This window comes from Chanodichthys erythropterus, chromosome 4 (assembly GCF_024489055.1).
Source record: "Chanodichthys erythropterus isolate Z2021 chromosome 4, ASM2448905v1, whole genome shotgun sequence".
Taxonomy (NCBI): domain Eukaryota; kingdom Metazoa; phylum Chordata; class Actinopteri; order Cypriniformes; family Xenocyprididae; genus Chanodichthys; species Chanodichthys erythropterus.
Window position 1 is genome coordinate 31,100,395 of NC_090224.1, and position 26,704 is coordinate 31,127,098.

Sequence of the window (26,704 nt, forward strand, 5' to 3'; positions counted from 1 at the left end):
TCTGAAGTGTTTGAGCTACAGCAAGATAAAAGGCAGAGTGCAAAACTCACGGAGGGTTATCTGTCTGCTTTATTAGGTGCATGGAACTGGCACTGTATATCAAAGATACTTAATGAGACTTTATTTGGCTTGAGAGTCATCACCCTGTTAAAGGCAGTGATGAAGATGAATTTCTTTCAGAGGGAGCTGCTCTGTTTTTGATAGACCGGTTTCATAGGAGAGGCTAGATGAACACTTTGCAAACCACATCAGCACCTTTGAAAATCCATGCCAAAGACTCACACCCTAAGATTAGCAGAGTTATAATGATGAATAGAGGATTTTTAAATAGGGATTGTGGAAGTCACATAAGCGACCACTGCCGCTGTTCACTGTATTCAAGTGTTTAACCCGAAATTGCTGAGTTGCGGCGTTATCACCTCCTCTCTCCTGTATCAGCATTTCGCCTCATTTCTGGATTTATAGGGGTTAAGAGAAAGTATGTTGCTGTGTCTGGATTTCAATTGTTCAATGTTCGTTTCCACTACAGTGTCTATATCAGTAATGAGCGTTCTCTCTCATAATGTTAAATTCATGTGACTACTGAGTGATCTAACGTGCTGCTTTTTACATAATCCCCAACATTCTCTGTCTGAGCATCTGTCAGCCGACAGGGGCTTAAGGTTTCCTCTATTTGAACTCGTGGTTGTGTTAAGGGTGATTTGGCTGCTACAAAAATAACCTTGATATTTGCACGAACCACACGTGTGCAAATATTTGCAACAAGCTCCCAAAAAGATTCACAATCATCAAGAATGTTCTTCATATTTGTGTTGCTATGTGAGTGAAATGTAACCAGAACAATCAGTCTTCACAACTTGCTTTCCTCTGCAATACACTCCTTTGAACTTACAGTAAACTTTAATCCCTTTTAGTAGCAAAACAGCCTGTAAGAAGCCAGCACTTGTGCTTAATCTACTTTCTGTTTCTCCCGCAGCTCTTCCTTCCAATAATCCACACTTCAAAACTGTGTTTAACATTCACGTTGAGGGCATCTCCTCATGGTTTTCCAAATTACAGTAATCTTTTGTTCACAATGTTGCTTGCTAATCTTAAAAGGGTATGCAAATGGTTTCCTTGACATCTCTCTTTTGAAATGTACATGAATCTCCTTTGCCCTTTAAGGACCTCTTGTGCTTATTAGTTACTTAATAAGGAAAGCTGAAGGTCATAAGTCTTCAGATGAGCTGAGGTTTCCGTTGAGCAGAGAAACATTATTATTCTAGGGTCACATTCTCTGGATAGTAACGCCGTCTGGTCTTGTCACAGGATATGTCGCTTGTTGCCAGCTAGATTTTTCTGTGGCTCTCTGAAACTCAATGCATTTCATCCTCTGATTTGTTGAACGCATTCATCACACAGCACATTCATGATTTCAGAAAAGGCTTAATCAGATATCCAATACTATGTAGTGAGCAATGTTCTGACATTGTCGCTCACATTTTATAAACAGCTAATTACATAATTATGATGTGAGCCATGTTGGGTACTACTAACCTCTCTTATCATTCATCATATGCCCACAGTAATATGTATATATTTGTTAGACGTTCAAAGGTACAACCCCATGCAAGTCAGGAAAAGTAAATAAAATACATTTGCTGCCAGTTATAATACTCAAAATAAGATCTTTAAATAGTATTGGTTTATCAGTGATCAATAGTTACAAACAAATGTGGTTTAATGGATAGGAGATTGAGCGGTCTGTGTCAAATGTAATCTCAAATAAAGGCTGGGTGAGAGCCAGACATTTCATGTTGGAGTGTGGAATGCTGAATCCACACCCTCTCTGTGATCTCGTTCTATGTGTGGAGAGCTGAACTCATGCCAGCTTCACAGGAATAACCTGTCACCAGCCTCTCTCTCTTCTTCTTCTCTCATGTATAGATACCCCTTACTGTGTTTTCCTCATGTAAACATACATTCCGAATGTGTCTCTCTACAGTTGGTAAACAAAACATGACATTTATCAATTCTTCAGAACTGTCCCACGGCGAAGTTCTTTTTCGGTCTCCTCTAAAGGATTAGTCCACTTTCAGAATAAAAATTTCCTGATAATTTACTCACCCCCATGTCATCCAAGATGTTCATGTCCTTCTTTCTTCGGTTGGAAAGAAGGTTTTTGATGAAAACATTCCAGGATTTTTCTCCTTATAGTGGACTTCAGTTGGCCCCAAACGGTTGAAGGTCAAAATTACAGTTTCAGTGCAGCTTCAAAGGGCTTTAAATGATACCAGATGAGGAATAAGGGTCTTATCTAGCGAAACGATCAGTCATTTTCTAAAAAAAATAAATACAAATGAAATAATTTACTTGTTGAGAGTGTTAACAGTCTGTGTAATTGAATGGCTTCTCTCCAGAAAATCAATAATGATATTCTGTGGCTTTGACAGATTTGAAAAACAAAAAGGCGGGGGAAAAAAGAAGCCTAAACTCTAACACAAAGAATCATTTCAACATATAAAGGGTTCTTCAAGATGATACAGTTCTAAATAGAACTGTTACTACTTGTAAAGAACCTTCAAAGAACCATCTTTTTTTTTTTTTTTTTTTTTTTAGAGTGTACCAGTTACGTAATTCACCACGAACTAATGGTAGTTCGAAGGAGTTTACCAGCCAAAGCAAACTTTTAAGGAAAGCTGGTTCGGACTCCAGAAACAAACTCCAAACAAACATTGTTTTGGACTGATTTTGTTCGAAATGACGTCACAGCAGTTCATACTCTGATTTCACTTGACGAATATCAGGACTTCAAAGGTGCAGTCACATTTACTGTTTTTCAGGGGGCAAAATAAGGTTATTTCAGAAGGATTCCAAGCAATCAGGAATTTTGCGTAAATGGTTCTAAAGATTCAAATTGGTTGATCTGTGGCTTTGACAGTTACAGATTTGAAAAACAAAAAGGCTGAAAAAAAAGAAGCCTAAACTCTAACACAAAGAACCATTTCAACATATAAAGGGTTCTTCAAGATGACACAGTTATAAATAGAACTGTTACTACGTGTAAAGAACCTTTAAAGAACCATCTTTTTTTTTTAGAGTGTACCAATTATGTAATTCACCACGAACCAATGGTAGTTCGAAGGAGTTTACCAGCCAAAGCAAACTTTTACAGAAAGCTGGAACAAACTCCAAACAAACATTGTTTTGGACTGATTTTTTTAAAAATGACATCACAGCAGTTCATTCTTCGATTTCACTTGATGTATATCGAGGCTTCAAAGGTGCAGTCACATTTACTGTTGTTCAGGGGGCAAAATAAAGTTATTTCAAAAGGATTCCAAGCGATCAGGAATTTTGCGTAAATGGTTCTAAAGATTCAAATTGGGTGATCTCTAACTTTCTCAATTCGATTTCTCATCACATGAAGACTTGTGATCAATGGAAAATCGCTACACAACCTTTTAGCCAAATAAAAAACAAACTTTTTGCAGCATTGCATGAAAGTGGAGTGGATTGTATATGTTTATATTTGGGGTTTATTATTACTTGTTAAAGGTTGAATTTATGTTTTTAAAAATGACGCTACAGAGCATGACATCTTATCACAACCGTTGTAATGTCCAAAGAAATTTTGGATTGGTTTCAAGTTGGTCATGAAGATTCATTCTGTTCACCAACAGAAAGCTTTTTGATTTGAAAGCGACTGGGCCTTTTTTGTCAAAATTTCACTAACATGAACGTACCTTAAGAAAATTAAGATATCATTACATGCAATATCTACACTATGCTTGTTCTTCTGGGTTTGGAGACTACGGTTTTCTTTTGTGTGTGGTCCAGTGTTCCTGGGATTGTTTTGAAACACCCTTGTGGCTAAAATCTTCTTTCTAGTGTTGATTCATCTGCTGTCATTTGTGAAGGACTTAAAAAGGGATGGAACAACTGTTTCATAGACATTGGCTCCCTGGTGCTTCCTATTGCTTTCAGTTTGAGAAGGTTTGTATGTGTATGTTTAGGGGGAGGGTCACTTGTGGAACAGCTGCTGGGGTGTTTGACAGCTCACACTCCCCTCCTTAACACACACACACACACACACACACACACACACACACACACACACACACACACACACACACACACACACTCACTCACTCACTCACTCACACACACACACACACACACACACACACACACACACACACACACCCACACACCTGTCTTAAGACTTAAGACTAGATTACTGTTTGTTTACAGGTCCGCAAAATGGTGACAAATTTTCCCTAGGAAGTGTTTAGACCACACAGACAATGGTTGTGCCACCTTAAAAGGAAGTTACAGAGGAAACCTTTTAGAATTCACAACCATGCCAACCTTTGCATATGACTGAAGATGATAAAACCATAAACTAGATTTTTCTCATGCTTTTTATGTTCTGAAGTAAATGTGAACTGTGTTTGACTCATCCAAACTGATCGCTGTCACATTAGGATGTTCTAGGTAGTTTCAAGTTACAATGTCTTTGCTTCTATGTTAGCACATTGCTTTGTAGTTCCTATGGTGTTTTGGGTGCTTGAAGTAACTTGCCATTTTGAGTGATTGTTGGTTGTTCCTACATCTTAAAGTTTTTAAAAGGGTTTTTTTTTTCACAGCAATGCCATAGAAGAACGATTTTTGGTTCCTCAAAGAAGCTTTCAGTGAACAGGTCTTAAAAGAACCATTTTTTCATAGTGTGAAGAACATTTAATAATCCAAAGAACCTTTTTTCTAATATAAAGAACTTTTGCGCAATGGAAAGACACCATAGATGTTAAGGTTCTTCATGGAACCACCAGTGTCAATAAAGAACCTTTTTATAAGCTTGGGTGGTGGAAACAACTTTGCTAACATGTTGAGTGGTTGTTAACATGTTGCTATGGGTCTTCTGTGTGGTTGCAACAACTTTGATAACATTTTGAATAGTTTTTAGCATGTTGCTAAATGCAATTCCTATATTGTTTTGGGTGGCTGAAACAACTTTGCTAACATTTTGAGTGGTTGTTAGCATGTTGCTAGGGGTTGTGACACAGCTAACATGTTCTGAATGGTTTCAATGCACTTCTTAGGGATTTCTTGATAGTTATAACGGTTTTGCTAAAATATTTTGAATGGTTGTTAGCATGTAGCATGTAACCTGTCCAATAGACCTTATAGTCCTGTCCCTTTCAGCACTGCGCTCATTATTTTCTGTCTTCCAGTTTGTATTTCCACTGCATGAAGGTAAGATATTATGGATTTATGAATGAACCTCTATTTTTAAGATCTTCCCAGGCTACTGACATTTGTTATGACATCCTCTTCAAACATTACAATGCTCATGATAACTTTTGTTAACTCTACAATAAGTAAATCCATTTCACCATCTACTTACTCTTTGACAGTGATGCCACAGACATCTACAAAACAACCGCAAAAATGGAAGTTCAAAGACAAAATTCTAAAGATAGCTGCTTGCTTGTTTCTTCAGCACATAACATCAATAGACATAAATATCTCAACATAACATATTCCGAATGATTGTTAGCACATTGCTATGCTGTTCTTAGGTTGTTCTATGTGGTTGCAACGACTTTGCTATCATGTTTTGAATGGTTGTTAGCACATTCATATGGCGTTAGCACATTCATAACTCATATGGTGCTCTGCGTCTTTCAAACAACTTCGCTAATATGTTCTGAGAGGTTGTTAGAACATTGGTCTGTGGTCCTTAGAATGTTCTGGGTTGTTGCTTGGGAATTGCTAAGTGGTTTTAGGGTATTCTGGGTTGCTATATGTGTATTTAAAGTACAAAGCAAAAAATATGCCACCCCAAGGTCTCTAGGATATTGGTCCCTTGGTTGGTTCCTAGTAAGTCTAAGGAAATGTTTTATTCATTTAGCATCCGCTAGGCAAAAGTCTGTTCATTTAGAAAAATATAATAGCACTCTCATCAAGCTGGTGATTTGATACCTATTCATGTCCATAGCACAAACAGTTTGAGCCAACATTGTGGCAAATAGTTATTTAGGGGAATGTGTATTAATTATATATTTCATATAAACAATAGTAATAGTGATGCTTCCCTTAGCAAGCATCAGTAAATATCAAATGCCTCAAGTACTATTATATATCCATTAATATCAACCAACATCAACAAAGCTCATAGATCCAAACAACAGTATTACCTCCTAGTCTTGAATACCTGACCCACTATGGTCGTCAGTGAAGTTGAGGAGCCGAGTCACATTAAGTCAATTCTTGTGGTGTAAGGTTTCTGTGCTTTGAGGAGGGGACGGCCTTGAAACCAGAACCTCTGCTGCTGGAGTGAAAGACCCTGGCCCAGTCTGTCCAAAATATCCTGGCTTCCTACCCTCAGAGATGCCTCTCATTCTCACCCCATCTCCAAAGATCGGATCCTGCATCATCACACACTTAACCTTCTATTATTACCACAAACACAAACACACAGCAGAGGGCCAGCAGACAGACCCTGGGGGCTACAGCTGAGAGAGACCCTTGTGGCTTCAGACCAACGGAATGCCTATGAGTGTAACTTCATCCCAGGCTGGGCTGATGGGGCAATCTTCAGGATAGGGACAAGGTCACCGTGAATGTGGAGTGGGGTTATGGGAAGAGCACCTTTATATGGTGCCAATCTTGAGTGGAGATAAGTCTCTTTGGCTGGCAGCACAGAGAGGGTATTATGACATGACTAATGGGATGCTTGTCACTCATTTCTTATTGGCTTCATAATTACTGGATCAGGAATTGACAAATAAAGATGTGCACCACTGGTGTTATGGACATGATTGATACCTCAAATTGCCTGCTTTGTTGAGGAGATGTTTGCTATTACTTCTCCTCTTATGGTTTTCCAATGGCAGATGATAGAAGAAGCAAAACATTCTATAGACATACATTGAGGGAGAGACCTGAGCCATTCGCTGCATCTGAAAACCTAGGAAGCTGACTTGCTGCCTCGCTGCCCTATCAGGCAATGACTTGTAAGGCAGCGTTTGTGCATGAAGGTACCTCAGAAAACTGGTTTTGGACAGACTTCCGAGGCAACGCAAAATAGCGCTTTTAATTACTACAGTAGTAATTTCTAGAAATGACATCAAAAGTGGAAAATGTTGCTCAAAAACATACATTTACACACAAACTAACCAGCAATCTCAACTTTCGAATGTGGGATATCAAAGGAAGTGAAGGATACATCTATACTGTCTTCAGAAATCGAGCAGATGAAGATATCTCAGGAAACAGGAAGTGAAGCAAACATTGGATTCGGACATGCCTTGAAATGTGTCCTCCGAAGGCAGCATTTTCCAGTTTTCGGATGCAGCCAAGGGGTTCATAGCATCATAAATAAGGGATGGGATTTTTTTTTTACTTTGACTTTCTTACTATATTCTAAAATAACATTCTAAAAACAAATTCTAAATACATTTATGCAAATGCATAGGCTAAAGCAACACCAATAGTAATCACAAAGAACATGCTGGTTACATTGTGTAGCCAGGTGTCCCATAAGCGTAATTTGTGCTCTGCATTTCACCCATCCAACTGCACACACAAAGCAGTCCAGGGGTCTCTGAACTCAGTCCTGGAGGGCCACTGTCCTGCAGAATTTAGCTCCAACCAGCTCCAACACACCTGCTTGAAAGTTTCTTGCATGCCTAGTGAGACCTTGAGTAGCTGGATCAGGTGTGTTTAATTGGGCTTGGAGCTAAACTTTGCAGGACAGAGGCCCTCCAGGAGTTTGGAGACCTCTGGAGCAGTGAGTAGTGAACACACACACACACACACACACACACACCTTGAGCACACACCCAGAGCAGCAGGCAGCCATTTTTGCTGCAGCTGCATCCGAAAACCACTTTTGATGTCATGAACTTGATGTCGCTTTTGATGTCATGAACTTGATGTCATGAACTTGATGTCGCTTTTGATGTCATGAACTTGATGTCATGAACTTGATTGGGGGTGCCATGCTCAAGGGCACCTCAGTTGTGGGTATATTCATTCGCTATTCAATCCCCCCCACCTACATTTCTTGCCGTTACCGAGACTTGAACCCACAACCTTCAAGTTACAAGTCCGACACTCTAACCATTAGGCCACAACTGCACTCAAACACTGAAAACACCTTAGCCCAACTCACATTTTTATTAAATGTCATTATAAAAGGCTACATTTAACTAATTTGCAGTTTTATTGTTTATAACAAAGAAGGGCCTCTGATCTGTAAGTGTCCTTACATGACTGGGCCTACTTAAAGAAAATTAAACCGCTGGAATCCTGTCGCCTGCAGGGAGTTTGACATCGTCACCGCTTCTTAAACCGAGTGTGGCAGAGCCCCGCTGAGAGGTGTGCTCGGCTGACATCTTTTACAGGCTCATAATAAAAACATACAGCACTCTGCCTCACTGTCTGCGGTTATTTTGGAACAGTCTTATTGACACTGAGCTGCCATTGTTGGAATGAAAAAGGGATAGAAGGATTTGAAAGGAGATCCTCATATCATGGAGAGAGTGGTTGAACTTGCACGCACAAATGGGCAAACACTACAGGAAAATGAGAACATCTGAGCTCAAGGGATTTTAGCTGAATAGAGAATTTAACAAAACTCAGATTTAAAGCAAGGGATTTTTTGAATTAAGAAGCTCTGAAGTTATCAACATTGAACCTTGTCTAAAAAGTTTCAACTTCCCATTTAGAAAAGATTCTAAATGTACAGCTTGTTCATGTTTCACTGCAGACAGTGCATCATACCTCCAGACACTGCCTGATAAGGTAACATTTTTAAGGTTTTGGACAGCCAGTCCAGAGTGCTCAGATATAGTACTATGGGATGCATTACACATGTTCAAAACATTCCATACAGTCTCAGTCCTGTAGGACATTGTGATTTGCTCTGCTACAGCTGAAGACATTGACTCTAATTACAATGGTAGCACTTTATTTTAGTCCTGTTCCCCATGTACATACTATGTACTTATTAAAGTAATTGCAATAACTGGGTAATAACTAGGTACTAACCCTGAACCTACCCCTAAACCTAATCGTAACCCATGTAGTTTGTAGGTAAGTACATAAGTGCACATGCTGTAAAATAAAGTGCATCCTAAACAATAGATGGATTAATACTTTTTTTTTGTCCATACTGCTTGGTCAAGTTAGAAGGGTGCCAACTGTTCTCAGCACAAGAGGTTCACCATATTCAGCTGCTGACTTCAATCACAGAAGAGCACAAAAGACCCAGTTGGCTATCACTTGTCGTTTCATCTTAAATGGATCCTAACCTTTCACTCATACACAAATGGTCATATGAGACAAGACACCCAATAGGTGTCAATGTGAATTGTAAAAATAAACATGTTTCACTTGCCTCACATTACTTATTGGCAAGATTCCATCCAACAGGGATCATTTTCAGAACTTTGACTAACATTCTGGCAAGATTCTCTCAAAGTTTTGAACAAACATTCTTCTAGTAACATTAATAGAATGTTTGTTAAAAGTTATCTGGTCTTTAAATATCTGTTTTTAAAAAAAAAAAAAAAACATTTTCATAACTTAATGGGAATGTTAGCAGTCTCAGAATATATAATATCTCAGACTATATATTTGTTGTCAGCTTATTTTTGTTAGTCAGCATTTTGTTAAAGGTGCCCTTGAATGAAAAATTGAATTTATCTTGGCATAGTTAAATAACAAGAGTTCAGTACATGGAAATGACATACAGTGAGTCACAAACACCATTGTTTCCTCCTTCTTATATGAATCTCATTTGTTTAAAAGACCTCTGAAGAAGTGGCGAATCTCAACATGACACCGGCTGTTACGTAACAGTCGGGGTGTATGCCCACAATATTTGCATATGCCAGCCCATGTTCCCAACATTATGAAAGGCATTAGACAAGGGCAGGCAGTAACGTCTGGATCCGCACAGGTGAATGATCAGACTAGGTAAGCAAGCAAGAACAATAGTGAAAAATGGCAGATGGAGCAATAATAACTGACATGATCCATGATATCATGATATTTTTAGTGATATTTGTAAATGGTCTTTCTAAATGTTTCATTAGCATGTTGCTAATGTACTGTTAAATGTAGTTAAAGTTACCATCGTTTCTTACTGTATTCACTGAGACAAGAGCCGTCGCTATTTTCATATTTTCAAACACTAGCAGTCTGTATAATGCACAAACACAACTTCATTCTTTATAAATCTCTCCAACAGTGTAGCATTAGCCGTTAGTCACAGATCACAGCCTCAAATTCATTCAGAATCAAATGTAAACAATATAACAGTATACTAAACTCACATAATCTGACGCATACATGCCGCATGCATGACGAACACTTTGTAAAGATCCATTTGAGGGTTATATTAGCTGTGTAAACTTTGTTTATGCACTGTTCAAGGCAAGCGCGAGCTCCGTGGGCGTGGAGCACGAGAATTAAAGGGCCAGTAGCCCTGAATCGGCTCATTTATAATGATGCCCCAAAATAGGCAGTTAAAAAAATTAATCAAAAAAAATATATGGGGTATTTTGAGCTGAAACTTCACAGACACATTCAGGGGACACCTTAGACTTATATTACATCTTTTTAAAAAAAGTTCTAGGGCACCTTTAAGGATGCTTTCTGCTTCCCACTGTGTTTGATTTCTTTAGACAAAGTGTAAAGATGTAATATTTGCCAGACAAACAAATGTTTGAATTTTTAATGTAGCAATAAGAAACCGTTTTCATTGAATAGGTTACACCGTGTGTAAAGATGCTGCTATTGGTCAGACAAACAGATAGCCACACCCCAAACCTCACACAACTGGTTAAGCTATTGTTGCTCTATTGGTGGAATCAACTATGGGAAGTGAATCATTTCTGTGAATCAGTTCTTTGAATCTGTTCATTTTTTATTTAAAGAAAAGTTTCAAAAATTGATTCAGTGATTCTTTCACCATCACGTTGTCCCTAGCTGGCATATTCCAATAAAGCCAAATAGGCACACATAACTGTTTTGCATTTTATTCTATTTCTGTTTATTATTAATAATAAAGGTGTTTATGTGTTCTAAAGTATATTTGTTGTAGCTCACAAAATAAAAAATCACTTTAAAACCTACATAATTTGCATTAAACTTACTAGTTGTTAACTCCAGAATTACACAGATTCATTTTGTGAAAATTAAAAGATTAATTCACAAATAGACCTCCTTTTGATTCTTTTTGTATATTCAAGAATACAAGAAGCTATTTTAGTTTACACACTTTAGCTTTAACATATACACTTTTAAGTATATAGGACAAGAACAAAACAGTTCAGTTGCTTATGTGTTGAACACGAAATTCGTTAAAATAATTCATTTTAGGTTTAAAAATAAAAACACACTGAACATACCAAATTCTGAATCAGCATAGTGGGTATTAGTGAAACCATTTGTTGTTTCACTAATGACCTGCCAGTTGTGTTGCATGTTAAATGTTCATCCGCTTTGCAGGACAATATCCACTCGTTGGTCTGGGTCATGCATTAAAGAGCAAGAAAGCAATACATAACTATGAAATTATGTCGCTTGAACAAGCATTTGTGGGTATATTTGACGGAATAAACAAAATCCCTTTGTCTCGCCACAAAACATCATTAACCGACATTTAACAATGTATTTGACCTAAATGACTCGATGATCCTATCAAAGTAGTCATGGCAGATAGAGACTTTTCATTGGATTAGACTTTGTGTTAACCTCCTCAAGAGAAATGTAAATGATGAGAACAAAGCTTAATCTGAGGGTGACCTAGAATTTACTAATACTGATAGGTGTGAACTAGCCCACAACAGATTTATGACATCTTGTGAAGGACTAGGTTGGTTGATTGTTGAATAAAGAAATCAATGTCTCATGAGTGGAAAAAACCATCAAACAAACAGACAAATAAACTTCTGGCTATGCAAAAACTCATCTGAACCCTTACAGAGGGCTGTTTCATAAAAGACGCTAAGAAAAGTGAGGATTAAACTCCAACACCTGACTTGAATGAACCTTACAAATAAGTTGGGGCTAAAGCGGTTTCATAAAAGGTAATTGAAGTTCACACAGTCCCGCTAATTTGATCCAGGTTTACCTAGTCAAGATAACTGCGTGTGCACACTTTTCTTAGAGTTCAATCATGGATCAAATTGATCCACCATAGGAAAGGGTATACATTTTGTGCTATTTTATGCATTTTGTTATACATGTTGTTTTCCTCAGTGCATAACTTACTTTTCACAAGTATATTCTCCATCTGTAAATGTTAGAAAGTCATGCAAATATTTCCATTTTGCTGCTAAACTTCACAGTGAATGAGCGCTGCTGCACGCTTGCACGCTAAACAGGCGGGACACAATTGAAGCGCAATAAATCTGACTAAAATATACATTTTGCTAAAATATTTGATGTTGGACATTAAATGTGCCTTATGTGCAATTTTAAACCTACAAGTGAGTGTATTTTTATGATAATAATTGTAAATGGACTATTGTAATGGGATAAATCAATATACTTTAGGCCAACTACTGAGTTTAGATTCATCTTACCAATTAAAATTTAGTCTGTGCATATTTAATTTTTAATTTTGTGATTTTAATTTCTTCTCTTCTAGTAACCATAAAAGGTACTACAGCTGCCAAACAAAACCAGAGAGAAATATATTTAAAAAAATCTAATTAAATCTTGGGCACAAAACCTTTAGCCAGTAAGAAAAGAAAACCTGTAGGTTACACACATTCACAAATTATTCAGACACTTTGACCTGTGTTATCTGACATTTAAGATTAATTTCTGACACAGTTTAAACTGTATTAATGAATGAAATGTTCAAGGTGTCTGAATAAATTTCTGAAAAGGCTAGTTGACTTTATTGTGCTTTGACTACAGTGGGTAGTTCACAATGATGCATGCCACTTCTGCAGGCTGCATCTTACTCTGTCACTCTTTTTATAACTTTTGCTGGCTCTGAAACACTTGCTTGGTATTTCTTCTGCTCTTTGTCTAGCAAAAAATCCCTCATCACTTAATGAAAGCCTAAAAATGAAGGCCTGATTGTTTCAGGGGCCTTGTCACAGATTTTGAATATTGATTTTGAAATTCTGTGTTACTTTTGCTATATTTTCACACTTAAAACAATGATTTGGTAATCCTCTTATACCACTGTACTTTTGGGCTAAGAAATAAATCTCCTGACTGTTCTCTCCCTAGTGCTTCCATTTTTATCCACATTAAGTCTGAGATAGATTCAGTTGGCTATATAACACTTCATTTTTAAGAAATTACTTCTCTAATTTTTTTGGTTCAACATACTTACCTTGTAATCAAAAACTGCCTTAAACTTACACCAATTTTTTTTATTATTTATGTATGTATGTATGTATGTATGTACATATATATATATATATATATATATATATATATATATATATATATATATATATATATATATATATATATATATATATTATAATTGTATGTGAGAGAGTCAGCTGCAATATCATTGCTTTCCTGTTGGTCAGTGTTAGAGGAGCTCAGATGGCCTGACAGTTAGCCTGCCCCTGACCAGGTTAGTTTCCCAACATAAGTTGCCAGTATGAAACAGAATTCACTCACTGACAATAAGTCTGACTAACTAAAATAAGCCTGGCTTGTATTATATCCATAAGATGTGAAGCCTACAACATTTGTTGTTGTTGTTTTGTTAGTTTTTTAATAAAAAAAGCTTAGCGAAACCAAACAGATTAATAAAGGCCTACCATTAAAACTTAGCATAGCAAAGAGGTCAGTGCATCCAGTGAAGTGAATTTGTTCCCACGTAGAGCAGACTCTTATTAAACTTGAATAAAGTACACAGAGTGATTTCCTGTTACCAACCAGGAATTATTTTGATTGGACTTTGAGTTGCTGAGGTAAATAAACACTCCTAATTCCAGGAAATATTTGGTTGGATTGCAAAAATGAAATGAATCATAGTATTTTTCTCCCACCCAGTTTCCTACTTAATTTCTGAACTCTCAACTCAAATGACCTGTAGGCTACTGAAGGAAACTATGGATACAAGGAAAGAAGTTTACAAAAAAAAAAGTATGGATTGTAAATCATGTATAAAAAAGTGATTATAGGCCTATGGCTATTATATAGGATATACATTAATTTAAGCCATACTGTGCTAATCTGCTTGGTAGGTAGCTTGGTAAGTCTCATAAGGATGTATCATTTCCCTGCAATAGACATTTGCGGCCGCCACTGGTGCCAATTACTTTTAAATTGTTAAAAGTGAGAAAGCACATTACACCATCTAGTGGATAAATATGGAACTACTGCAAATGACATCACACTATGATCACCATTCTTTTATTACTAAATGAAAAGTAATGACTCAACAAAAACAAGACTTAGCAAATTTGTAAAATTAAAAATAGATGGTCAAATGTCATGGAACGCTTTGGTGGTGTTGGAATGATTTCTGAGCTTTGTTTTTCCAGTGCTCCAAATGTTTTCACTCAATCTATTGTTAAATAAAAAATAAATAATAAAAAAAGACACCCACATGAGTTAGATCATAATTTAATTGTTTTATAGATCTAAATTTCAATGTTTTATTTTAATTTCTTTTTTATTCAAACTTCTACACATCAACTTTCAAAATGATATGGCTTCAAGACAAGCTGTAAAATGAAATGAAGAACATCAACATAAAGAACAACAACATGCCATTAAACATTACACCCTTAAGGTAATGTAATCTAACAAATTTTTAATTACTTTTAGATTACTTTTGAGCAAACTCATTTATCACATTGTTCTGAATAGGATAATTGTGTACCATATTGATATAAAAATACAAAGAGAAAGAAAATATATTCCATTCTTTATCAACATGAAATGTATTAAATATTACATTAAGTCAGGGTTTCCCAGACTGGGGTTCGTAAAGGAACTGCAGGGGGTTTGAGAGTTTAATGAAAAGCTATTACAAATTTAAATCATACAAATTTAACATTAAAAATAAATCACTGTAAAATAAAAAGCAATCAAAAGAAAATGACTTAAATAAAATGTTTTAGTTAGTTTAACTTTATAACATTATTGGCCTAACTTCACTTCACAGGTTCAGCTGACAAAAAAGTTGTGGAATCCCTGCATTAGATGACATGAATTCAAAAGACTTCCAAAGAGACTAAATGACTCAGTGAGTGATAATTAATAATAATAATAATAATAATATATAATAATAATTAATGTGTTTATCAGGAGTTGATTAGATATGCAATATTGCAAAGTTGAGAAAACACTTTTTAAAAGTGAAATGATTTCTGTAAATCCAGTTTTCAAATGCTGTTTGGGTCTCAGTTTTCAGTGATATTCACAACTTGTGGTTGGTCTGCGTGTGCAATTTCACAAACCTGGAAGACCTTCTGAACTTATGTAAGCAATAGGCTTTTTTTTTAGAAATAAAAATTTAAAAGAAAAAAAAAATTGTGGGGAGAATCAATGAATTATGAATAATTTCCTGCCATTGTGGGAATAACATGTAATCATGTAATCAATGAAAAATGAACTGTAGTCTGAGTATTTTAAAATGTAATGTAATCTAATTACAAGTACTTAATTTTTGGAATCTGATTATGTAATCCAGATTACATGTAATCAGTCTAGGGCTGCACGATATATCGCATGAGATTTTCACGCGCATTTCGTCAGTAAAGCCGGTTCCCTGATTACCGTTAAATCTCCATCACCTGCTTTCAAATGGAGTGGCATTTAATAGACAGAGCCGTAGATCGCTGAAAAGCCACGCAATATCGCGTTCATTATCGAAGGCGATTCATCTGCGATATGAACGCGATATTGCGTGGCTTTTCAGTGATCTACGGCTATGTGTATTAAATGCCGCTGCATTTGAAAGCAGGTGATGGCGATTTAGCGGGAATCAGGGAACCGGCTTTATTGATGAAATGCGCGTGACAATCTCATGCGATATATCGTGCAGCCCTAAATCAGTCACTACCCATCTTTTTTTTTTTTTTTTTGCGCTACCCTTGAGGTAACCCTTCTACCTGTGGGACAGCATGTGTGTTTTAAGATGATGGGGCAGCGTGAAGGTCTTCTGACACTGCGTGCACTGGAACGGCCTCTGGCCGGTGTGTGTAACACTGTGTCTCTTCAGTTTGGATGGCGCATTGAAGACTTTTAAGCAAATGTCACACTGGTGGGATTTCTTTATTTTCTTTTCAGGGTATCTGTATGCACATTTATGTGCATATAATGCTGTTACCGTAGGGAAACACTGACTACAGTCAGGACAAATGGGTGGTGGAGGGTCGGTAAAACTTTGACCTGGATCCTGAAAGTCCAGATGCCCCACATCAACTTCTCCGACGAGTTTGGGAACATAATTTTTCTGTTGATACTCATTTGAATGGGGCGCATAAGAATCAGAGACAACGCCAAAGTCCTCAAAGGTAGAATCTTCAATATCATCCATGTGATGTGCCCATTTTTCCACAGTTCTTGATTCGGTAGGAAAATGACAGAGAGATGAGTCAGTTTTGGGTGGACAGTCACTCACCGTGCCGAAAGGCACAATGTCAGATGGCTTTTTCTCAACAAGCCCCGAGATGTCAGTTTTATGTGTCAGTTCCCAAACAGATTTGTTGTTACACTGAAAAACAACCTCTGAATTGATCTGAACATTCTCTAGGAGACTAGTACCGTTTGAGAAAAACACACCTGAATCACTGCAGTCACCATTCATTGTTTGAGATGGCATGTTATCTGTGACCATATTTTGATCTTGGTACGCTGAAGCAAAGTCTTCATCTCCATCCAGTGAGGAGATTTGAAAATCTTGGTCTTTACAAATCACAGTATTACCAAAAGAAACTGTATGCTCTTGTTCCAAATTTCCTGAAGTTATGTCCTGGCCCTTTTTTTTGTGGATCTTCTGGTGACACTGCAAATAAGACAGCTCTTTAAATGATTTTGAGCACATGTGGCACTTAAATGGTCTGAAATCTGTGTGGCTCAAAATATGTCTGCAGAGCTTGGAAGGATATGGAAAGTTCTTCAGACAGATGCAGCACTGATGCGCACCTTTACGTTGGCGCTTAAGGTACGATGGGCTAGAGGATGCAATCTGTGCCTCAGTATTTATCAATGTGTCAGAGCTCTCAATCTCTACAGTACTTGACTCTGTCAAGGGGACATTTTTGTTAAGCTTGCTTTTGCATTCAAGCATTTCATACTTTTTGGTGTCTATAGAGTCAAATATCTGAGGTAAAGACACATTAACGCCATCTGGTCTGCAGGTATTTGTAGCATCTAAAGCTCCAGGTGTTGAACATTCAGTACCATGTTTCTGTGACACTCCATGCAACCTAGAAGGGTTGTTTCTTTCTCCTGTATGTATCTTGAGGTGCTTTTGGAGACAACCGGACTCCTTGAATGACTTTGTGCAGATTGTGCAAGTGTAAGGCTTAACGTTGGAATGAATGAACAGATGTCGAGTTAGTTTAGAAGGGTAACTGAATTTCTTCCAGCATATTTTACACTGATTTCCAGTTTTCTTTTTGAGTTGAAGTGGACACATGAGATGAGAAGACGTGGATACTGGAGGGATCCTTTTTTCAGCAGTTGTGACTACATCTGGTGATGAAGATCTCAACCCTGGTTTAAAACACCTACCTTGAATATCACTTGAAGCATCTACTGTGGTAGTTACTACACTTCCCTTAGAATTCTGCTGGACTGTTTTCTCTCTTACCTGCATATCATTCAAAATAGAGTTGCATTCCGGTCTAAATTCTTCCTTACACTTGTGATCTTTCAAGTGGTGTTTTTGACGGAAATCTTTAAAGCATACAGAGCATTTGAAAGGCTTTTGATCTGTATGAATCAGAATGTGACGCCTGAGCTTTGATGGGGCTTTAAAGCATTTTAAACATACAGGGCACCAATGTCCCTTTTTATTTTTTGAACTACTTTCTGAAGCATTTTTGCCAATTTCAACACCCGTGGTACCTGAATTAGTATCGATTAAGTCTACTGCAGCTGACTTTTGTTTATCTGTTGAATTGGTATTGCTTTGGGCAGTTAGATGGTTTGGAGAGTTAGATCTAACTGTTCCACTAAAGCCAACACACATTGAGAGTTTTAAGCTTGAATTAGACACTTGATTACAGGGCACACTGTTGTTTCTCTGGCTCTGAAGTGATGGTGTCCTCCGCTTTACAGGGTTAGTGTGAGTTCTGAGATGTGCTTTTAGATGATAGAGATACTTGAATCCACGGCAGCATATGGAACACTGAAAAGGTCTCAGATCCGTGTGAATAAGGCAATGCCTTTTTAGTTTGGATGGAGCACCAAATCGCTTGTGACAGATAGGGCAAACTCTTTTCTTTCTATTACAATTCTCAGTGACACTTTGCAACACCTTCGCATTTACATCCTTGTCCTCATTTTGTGTTGTGATACTGGGTTCTTGTTTCTTCTCAAATTCTTGGTTTTCCTCCATCCTTTGACCCTCTGAAGTTTTGGAAGAATATGCAAAACTTGAATTGGGATCTCTTTGGGCAGTTAGATGGTTTGAAGAGTAAGACCTAACTGTTCCACCAAGGCCATTACACACCGAGTGTTTTAAGCTTGAATTAGACACTTGATTACAGGGCACACTGTTGTTTCTCTGGCTCTGAAGTGATGGTGTCCTCCGCTTCACAGGGTTAGTGTGAGTTCTGAGGTGTGATTTTAGATGATAAAGATACCTGAAACCACGGCAACATATGGAACACTGAAAAGGTCTCAGATCCGTGTGAATAAGGAAATGCCTTTTTAGTTTGGATGGAGCACCAAATCGTTTATGACACAGGGGGCAAATTCTTTTCTTTCCATTACATTTCTCGGTGACACTTTGCAACACCTTCGCAGTTGCATCCTTGTCCTCATTTTGTGTTGTGATACTGGGTTCTTGTTTCACCTCAAATTCTTGGTTTTCCTCAATGCATTGACCTTCTGAATTTTTGGAAGAATATGCAAAACTTGAATTGGGATCTCTTTGGACAGTTACATGTTTCGGAGAGTAAGATTTAACTGTTCCACCAAGGCCATTACACACCGAGTGTTTTAAGCTTGAATTAGACACTTGGTTACAGGGCACACTGTTGTTTATCTGGCTCTGGAGTGATGGTGTCCTCCGCTTCACAGGGTTAGTGTGAGTTCTGAGGTGTGATTTTAGATGATAAAGATACCTGAAACCACGGCAGCATATGGAACACTGAAAAGGTCTCAGATCCGTGTGAATAAGGAAATGCCTTTTTAGTTTGGATGGAGCACCAAATCGTTTATGACACACGGGGCAAACTCTTTTCTTTCCATTACATTTCTCTGTGACATTTTGCAACACCATCACATTTGCATCCTTGTCCTCATTTTGTGTTGTGATACTGGGTTCTTGTTTCACCTCAAATTCTTGGTTTTCTTCCATCCTTTGACCTTCTGAAGTTTTGGAAGAATATGCAAAACTTGTTCCAGTGTGAAGGTCAAAACCTTCCTCATTTAGAAGGGAAACTTGTATCGGAGTTGGCATCTGGCTTGAAAAGTTAGGCATTCTCTTCATGCACTGCAAAGACAAATCAATGTTATGCACTGGTTCTTAAGCTCATATTCCTTCAAATACATTTGTTTTCAAAGGTTCAAAGTTATTGGTATGTTTGTGTCAGCCTTGCATTTATCGAATTTGATGTCCTGGGATCCGTTCTTCATACCTCGCTTATTACATCTGAGATGATTTGACAGATGCCAGATCTTATAATTGTGATAACTGAACACTTACTAATTTGGTTCTTCAAACGAATTTGTGGATCTGATTAAAATATGTGGATTAAGTTGTCCGAAAATACTGCACGTTCTTGTGTTCCCTGAAAAGGGCAGATATTCAAAACTTAAAACCACGATGAGCAAATGCAATGACATCATATAATTAAAAAAGACACCTGATGAAAAACTATGAATTTTTGGACTTCTATAAGGAAACAGCCAAGCAACCAAAACAACATAAAAGTTATAATAGATAAATGAAATGTGCACCGTTGTTTTTTTAACATGACTCCCATTTATATTACTTTTTAGTATTTGTACAAGCTTTACATTTTTATTTCAATGTTGTAATTAACAATGCATTTAATTTTTTCTTCGAAGCAGATTTGTTACATGACAGCATTAATTAAAGTTTCTTAAGGGTCAAAATCAAGTTCTCCTGCATTGCATCAAGCCACTCCCATAATATCTGTCACCACTCAAATTAATCCATGGCTCAGATTAACTGTACAGCATGTGTGTAACAGTCCAATAAAATTATAAATTCCATAACAAATAAATCTCTCAATCAGTAAAACTGGCTGTGTCTATAGTCTTATAGACTACACAACATTATATTATTATTTTCAAATTCATTTAATGTTATTATTATTATTATTAATTATTATTGCCCCTGGTTTAGTAAGGAACTCTTGTAATAAAGTAGCAGTGGCTGGGACAGATTTTAATTATCAATGCCGCTTACAAAGATGCAATCTAATCCTGTTTACATTAAATAATGCTTCCAAGCAGGCTTAACCTTACAGACCTGTTGCTATGATAGCAAGTCCAGGATAAGCTTCGAAGAACCAAACAATCCAAGATCATGCCAAATCGTCAACAATCAAATTAACTGAGTTAGCGACGTACGGAGAACGGACCCCACAGCTGGAAAATCTAGTTCTCAAGGAAAGCCTTTCCATCACATGTAGGTTTTGTTTTTTCTCAATTACTAATAAGATTTAAACATGGTGTACAGGTTGTCTCAGAAATTATTTTGTGAGTGCACTCTCTATAAAATAATTTTCAAACTTTATATAGTCATTACATCATGAAAATTCAAAAAGTACACCACAAAGTACATTACCTCATGGAAATTAATGTTTAATTGGTCAGAAATGGTTTAATTCTTAAAGGGTTAGTTCACCCCAAAAAAGGAAAATTCTGTCATTAACTACTCACCCTCATCTTGTTCCAAACCCGTAAGAGTTTTGTTTATCTTCAGAACACAAATGAAGATATTTTCGATGAAATCTGAGACTTTCTGTCCCTCCCAACTGAAATTTTGACGCTTCAAAAAGTTTACAAGGAGATGATCATAACACTAATCCATATGAATTGTGTGGTTTAATCCAAATTTTCTGGAGAGACTCGATCGCTTTATATGATGAACAGATTTAATTTAGGTGTTCATATTCACATGCATTTTCGACCGACATGAGGGTGAGGGTGATTTTTGGGTGAACTATCCCTTTAAGTAATCAAGTAAAAATTTAAGTTTAAAAGCTATATACTGATTAAATTTGTTGGCAATCCTTAAACAAAAGTTTATTGAATTTCAAAAAAACACTGTTTAGTATGTTTTTTAAGCCATTTGGTTTACGAGGACACAGGAAGCTATAGGTTGTATTACACGTTGTAATAACCATGTCATTATACACATTTTTGTCCTCATAAACCATGTATACAATAACACACACACACACACATACTTGTTTTTGTGAAATGTGGGGACATTCCATAGGCGTAATGGTTTTTATACTGTACAAACCGTATTTTCTATCCCCCTACACTACCCCTACCCCTAAACCTAACCCTCACAGGAAACTGTGCACACTTTTACTTTGTCACAAAAACTCATTCTGTATGATTTATAAGCCTTTTGAAAAGTGGGGACATGCTGAATGTCCTCATATTTCACCTCTTTTTGTAATACCTATGTCATACCCATGTCATTATACACATTTGTGTCCTGATATTTCACAAAAACAAGTACACACACACACACACACACACACAGTCAGTAATTACTAATATGTAAAAATTTCCAGGGGCAATATTAAAACGAAGTGGACACGGGTGAAAATTGAAGTATGAATTAAGCAACAATTTAACAATTATTTCCCCTTACCTGCAAGAATTTCGTGATGTTAAGACGAGAGAAAACTGTTTATCTTGCCTTCCGTCACGTTTCTGCTCGACAACTAACAACCACAACATGCTTTCCGCCATATAAATACATCCGTCAGGAAACAAACCATTTGCAATGGTTCCGTCCTCGCGCTATGGTTCAGACCTATGGTTCAGACACGCTGCTGGTTACAGTTAGGCTATTATTAATTTATTTGTGTGAACTTTTTATGTCCAACTAATACCAAGTTACCACAGTATTATCTTGAAAGCAAATCATAACATCATAGCTTCATCCTATTATACTGATAAAGGGTTAGGCCTATAATAATAATAAAACTATTAATAATAATAATAATAATAATAATTATTATTATTATTGTTATTATTATTATAGCCCAATAATGATGACAATAATAATAATAATAATAATAATAATAATAATTATTATTATTATAAATACGTGCATACATAAATAACTAAATATGAAAATGATTTTGGGCAACCAGATTCCCATATCGCAAAAAAATAATTATTCACATTTGTAGTTTTACAGCACACTTTGCCTGAGAAGGCTTTGTCAAATAGCCTACTTAAGGTAATGTTTTACATCACTGCTCTCAAATGTGATTTTAGGCCTATTTTATTTAAAATAAAATGTGTTAGTTACAATCTTGATATGACAGACAACGAATTCTTACAGGCAGAGCTTCACCACTAGATGACAGTATTAAGCTGTATGGCAGGATGAAGGCGCAGACGTGGATAGTTCAGCAACGTGTAACCATGTATAAGGTGGGTTTAGTTAAATAAATACCGTTGTATAACAATATCCAGCTCAGACGGAATGCAATTTAAAGCATTAAAACATTTTTAAAAATAAAATATTAAAAAAATAATAATAATTCCTCGTGGGCACAACAAACCACTGTATAATTTCTGTAGTTTGCCTAAATGTAAATCCTTAATTCGAAAGGCGTGTCATCTGCTGTAGCCTAATTATATATATATATATATATATATATATATATATATATATATATATATATATATATATATATATATAAACATATATGCTATATAAATATAGATTTAAAGAAAAAAAAAATCAGTATGTTATAATGAAATACTGCTTTAAAATATATCCTGTTTTTAAATCACCCTGAAAATAAAGGGGAGTACATATTTCAAAGAAGTCACACGCAAGAGGAGCACAGTTTGTGCAACCACCCCATCACCGCGCGCTTGTCCATGCAATTAGCCCTTATCTGTAAGCAGTTTAATTTTCTGCGACATGGCGCGAGCGGCTCGGGCCTGATGGATGTGACATTAACGGGAGATGAAGCTGGGGAGATTGGACGCTGCAGTCACATAGTGGCATTTGTCACTGCCCCGGTCATGCAGATTGCGCCAGCACCGGCCACTGACTAAGATTAATGACGACGGCTCTCAGTCTTTGTTTCTCTCTGTGCTTGTGTCGAGCTCGAGCCTAAATACCATTCACACAAACCCGGGCTTTGATAAGACCTCATACATACAGACTGTACGAGTACCATTGAAACCCTGCGTCATTAGCTATCTCCTGGTAATTACATTAAAATACACTGTATTTCATTTATTAATGTAAATTCCAGTCATGTCGTTACTGGTGCTCGCTAAAGGAAAACAACAGCATTTTATGCACATACTTACGATTGGGGATTTTTCAAAATGGTTGTGCTATGGGCCTACTTTTATAAGCGCCTCGCAAATGGACTCTTTTCACAGGCTGCGTGCGATGACGCATTTCCGCAAAAATAAATAAATAAATAAATAAATAAATAATAATATCGTGATTTCTTTTTCTTTTTTTAATTTCATGTAGGCTACATTTATAAAACTGTTTTGTGTCATGCTAATCTGGCATTATATTACAGAAAACTAGTTAACACTGCTGCAATTTTTCTGCAGCTTCTATAAATTTTACATTTTAGGGCTCTCTATTTTTTTCCTATTTTGGAAAGTGCGCCAGGGTGTTTTTTTTCTGTTGGAACAAATGGGGACATTGAATTATTGTTGCTATTTACCTATTCTACCCTTCAATTTCTTGTTATACCAAAATGTAAAAACAGTCCATAATAAAATTAATATAATCTAAGGGATCAAAAAGGACCTGAATGTCATAGAAACTCTGAGAAGGGTCAGTAACCAACCTAGAAACCACCAAGAACACCCTAGCAACCACCCAGCCCACCCTTGTAACCACACAGCAACATACCGCCAACCATTCCGAGCACCACAGCATTGTGGTGGTGAGTTTTGCAGATATTCTTCAGAAAATGTAAAAAGTCTAGTTTTCACATCATTATTAATTTGCATAGCTTTTTCGTCTTGTTTTTACTCTAACCTGAACACACATATACACACACAGCATAGTAGCACCTGCAGACCTATATCATTTTCGAAGTGGCAAACGCAAGCTGATAAATAGGGGCCGAGGGATGTCTACCGATTAAACAAATATGCAATTCTTGGAATCTCTTACAAAAACGCTGCGTAGAATCATGAAAGGAATTCCTAAGAAGTGTACGAGACCTCCACGTATCCCCTCGGTTGTAATAAGGGAGAGAGCGGTAACCCCAAACTGGCTGCTCGGCTGCACAGAAAATGGTTTTCCTTGACAAATGAGGTGATGCGGACCAGGCTCAGATGGATGGGGGTTTGGGCTGGTTGTATCAGGGCTCTTGGGATGCTGGGTATTTACTCAGTCATTCATCATCCTCTGGCACATCCACTTATACAGGATCTGCACCGCACACCCATACTGATGTAATTCTCCACATGGAGAGCCGAATTACCATAGCCTGTCCTCAGTATGTGTGTACGGATATGTTATTGTGAAGCGTGCCGTGGAACAATTTTCTGGATGTGTGCTTGTGCGCTTGTATGTATCTGTGAACATCAAACTGTAGCAACACACTCTGAAATGGCAATTATTTAACGTTTTGGTAAAATGGGGGGTAATTCGTATGAATTCGCACACTGTAAAAAATATTTTCATGATTTGATATAAGATTTTTTCTTTTGTTAAATCAACTTATATAATTATTGTAGTTCAGATAACATAATATTTAGAGTTTCTGTTGATGAAACCAATTGCCTTCATTGTATTAACTCAAATTTTTAATTTCAATGAACTCAAAATTTTAAGGCAACCAGGTAACTTACTTTTTCAAGTTAAACAACAATTTTTATTTATTTTTTTTTTTTTTTGCAGTGTATGATCTCATTCATACGTTTCCGTATGATCTGCTTATGTTTAGGTTTATGGTTGCTTACTTTTTATCGAAGAATCATACGGTTTCATACAAATCACAACAAACAAACAAAAAAAAAACGCCACCTCGTAAACCCAGCTAACAGGTTCCCACAACTTTCACTAATGTTTTGTGTAAATGTTTAGATAAAACGTTCTTTAAATATAATTTACAGAACATTCTTGTAACATTGATTTGATGTTGACAGAAACGTTTTTGGAACGTCTCTATGATGTTGTTTTTACTTGATGAACATTCTTAAAATGTTGAGAGACTGTTCTGAGAGCAAGATTTTTAGAACAATCTTGTGTTATTTGTAATTGATGAATGTTAATGTTAGTCTTCTTGGAATATTACAAATAAACAGTTAAAAAAATGTTATATTGTGAGTAAAAACAAGGTTAGAAGAATGTTGTACTAACATTATTGTAACCTTTTAAATAACGTTCATTTGTTAGCTATATGAAATAGGTTTTCTCATGAGATCAGTGGTGTTGGTCAGGAGTTAGTAAGCAATGAGGCACACGAGACTGGAGTAGCAAACTTCATCCATCTTGTTTACCCTTCACTTCCGTTTTCACGCACATTACGTCATTACACAACACTTCAAAATATAGTACAATTCACTCATGAACACAACAATCGAATTGTTCCATGTGTGTATCTAATCTAATATGTGTCCATGACGGTATAAACGGCCATGATTTTATTTTTGAATAACTGGCAGAAACTAAGTTCTTAATGAGACCATCCCTTGGTGCTTATTTTAATTTGAACAGCTTTGAACCTGGTCTCCAGTCATCTATGAACTAGCATTGTCATTCAGTCCTCAGAGCTGTTCTGAAATGACAGAAGCTCACATCGCCCAAATGTTGAGGATCGACCTGCCCACGGTGTCTTGCTGTCTGTCTGTATCGAGGGACAGCATCTCTAACTCCCTTCCCTATTTGCTTATGCACCTCTCGCAATCCCGAACATCACTGCCCGGACACCATATCCCATCATCCTCCTGATGCTAGCTCGTTCTCAGCATGGGCTCGGACCAAGGCGCCCATGCGTGAGTGACATTTGCTCCAGCAGAGCATTGGAGTTTCAATCAAACCACATGGGTCCTGGGTGTAGTTTGTTCTTCAATACAGTATGGAGTGAAAAGACAATATTTACCCCCACACGGAAATCCCATGTGGATTCACCCTCGGCCGGTTCGTGTGTGCCAACTGTCTGCCCCGGAATCCCAGGGTGCACCGGGAACAGGCTGGTAATGTGGCAGAGGGTGATGATGCAAGCAGCTCAGAGCTCCCTGGGGGACATGAATGTTGATTAAACATGTGCTCAGCCTTGGCTATTGAGCAATGGGACGTGGAACAAATGTCAAACGTTTGTTAATTTCT

The 26,704-nt window shown here is 37.0% G+C and overlaps 1 protein-coding gene across 1 annotated transcript; it reads right to left on the reverse strand.

The window, feature by feature from the left end:
- Positions 1-15,992: 15,992 nt before the first annotated feature.
- On the reverse strand, positions 15,993-22,125 carry znf770 (zinc finger protein 770). The gene is made up of 2 exons (XM_067383429.1): positions 22,019-22,125; positions 15,993-19,651 (listed from the first exon to the last, which is right to left on the reverse strand). The coding sequence occupies exon 2, from the start codon at positions 19,646-19,648 to the stop codon at positions 16,091-16,093; it is 3,558 nt and encodes a 1,185-aa protein (XP_067239530.1). The 5' UTR covers positions 19,649-19,651; positions 22,019-22,125; the 3' UTR covers positions 15,993-16,090.
- Positions 22,126-26,704: the final 4,579 nt, after the last annotated feature.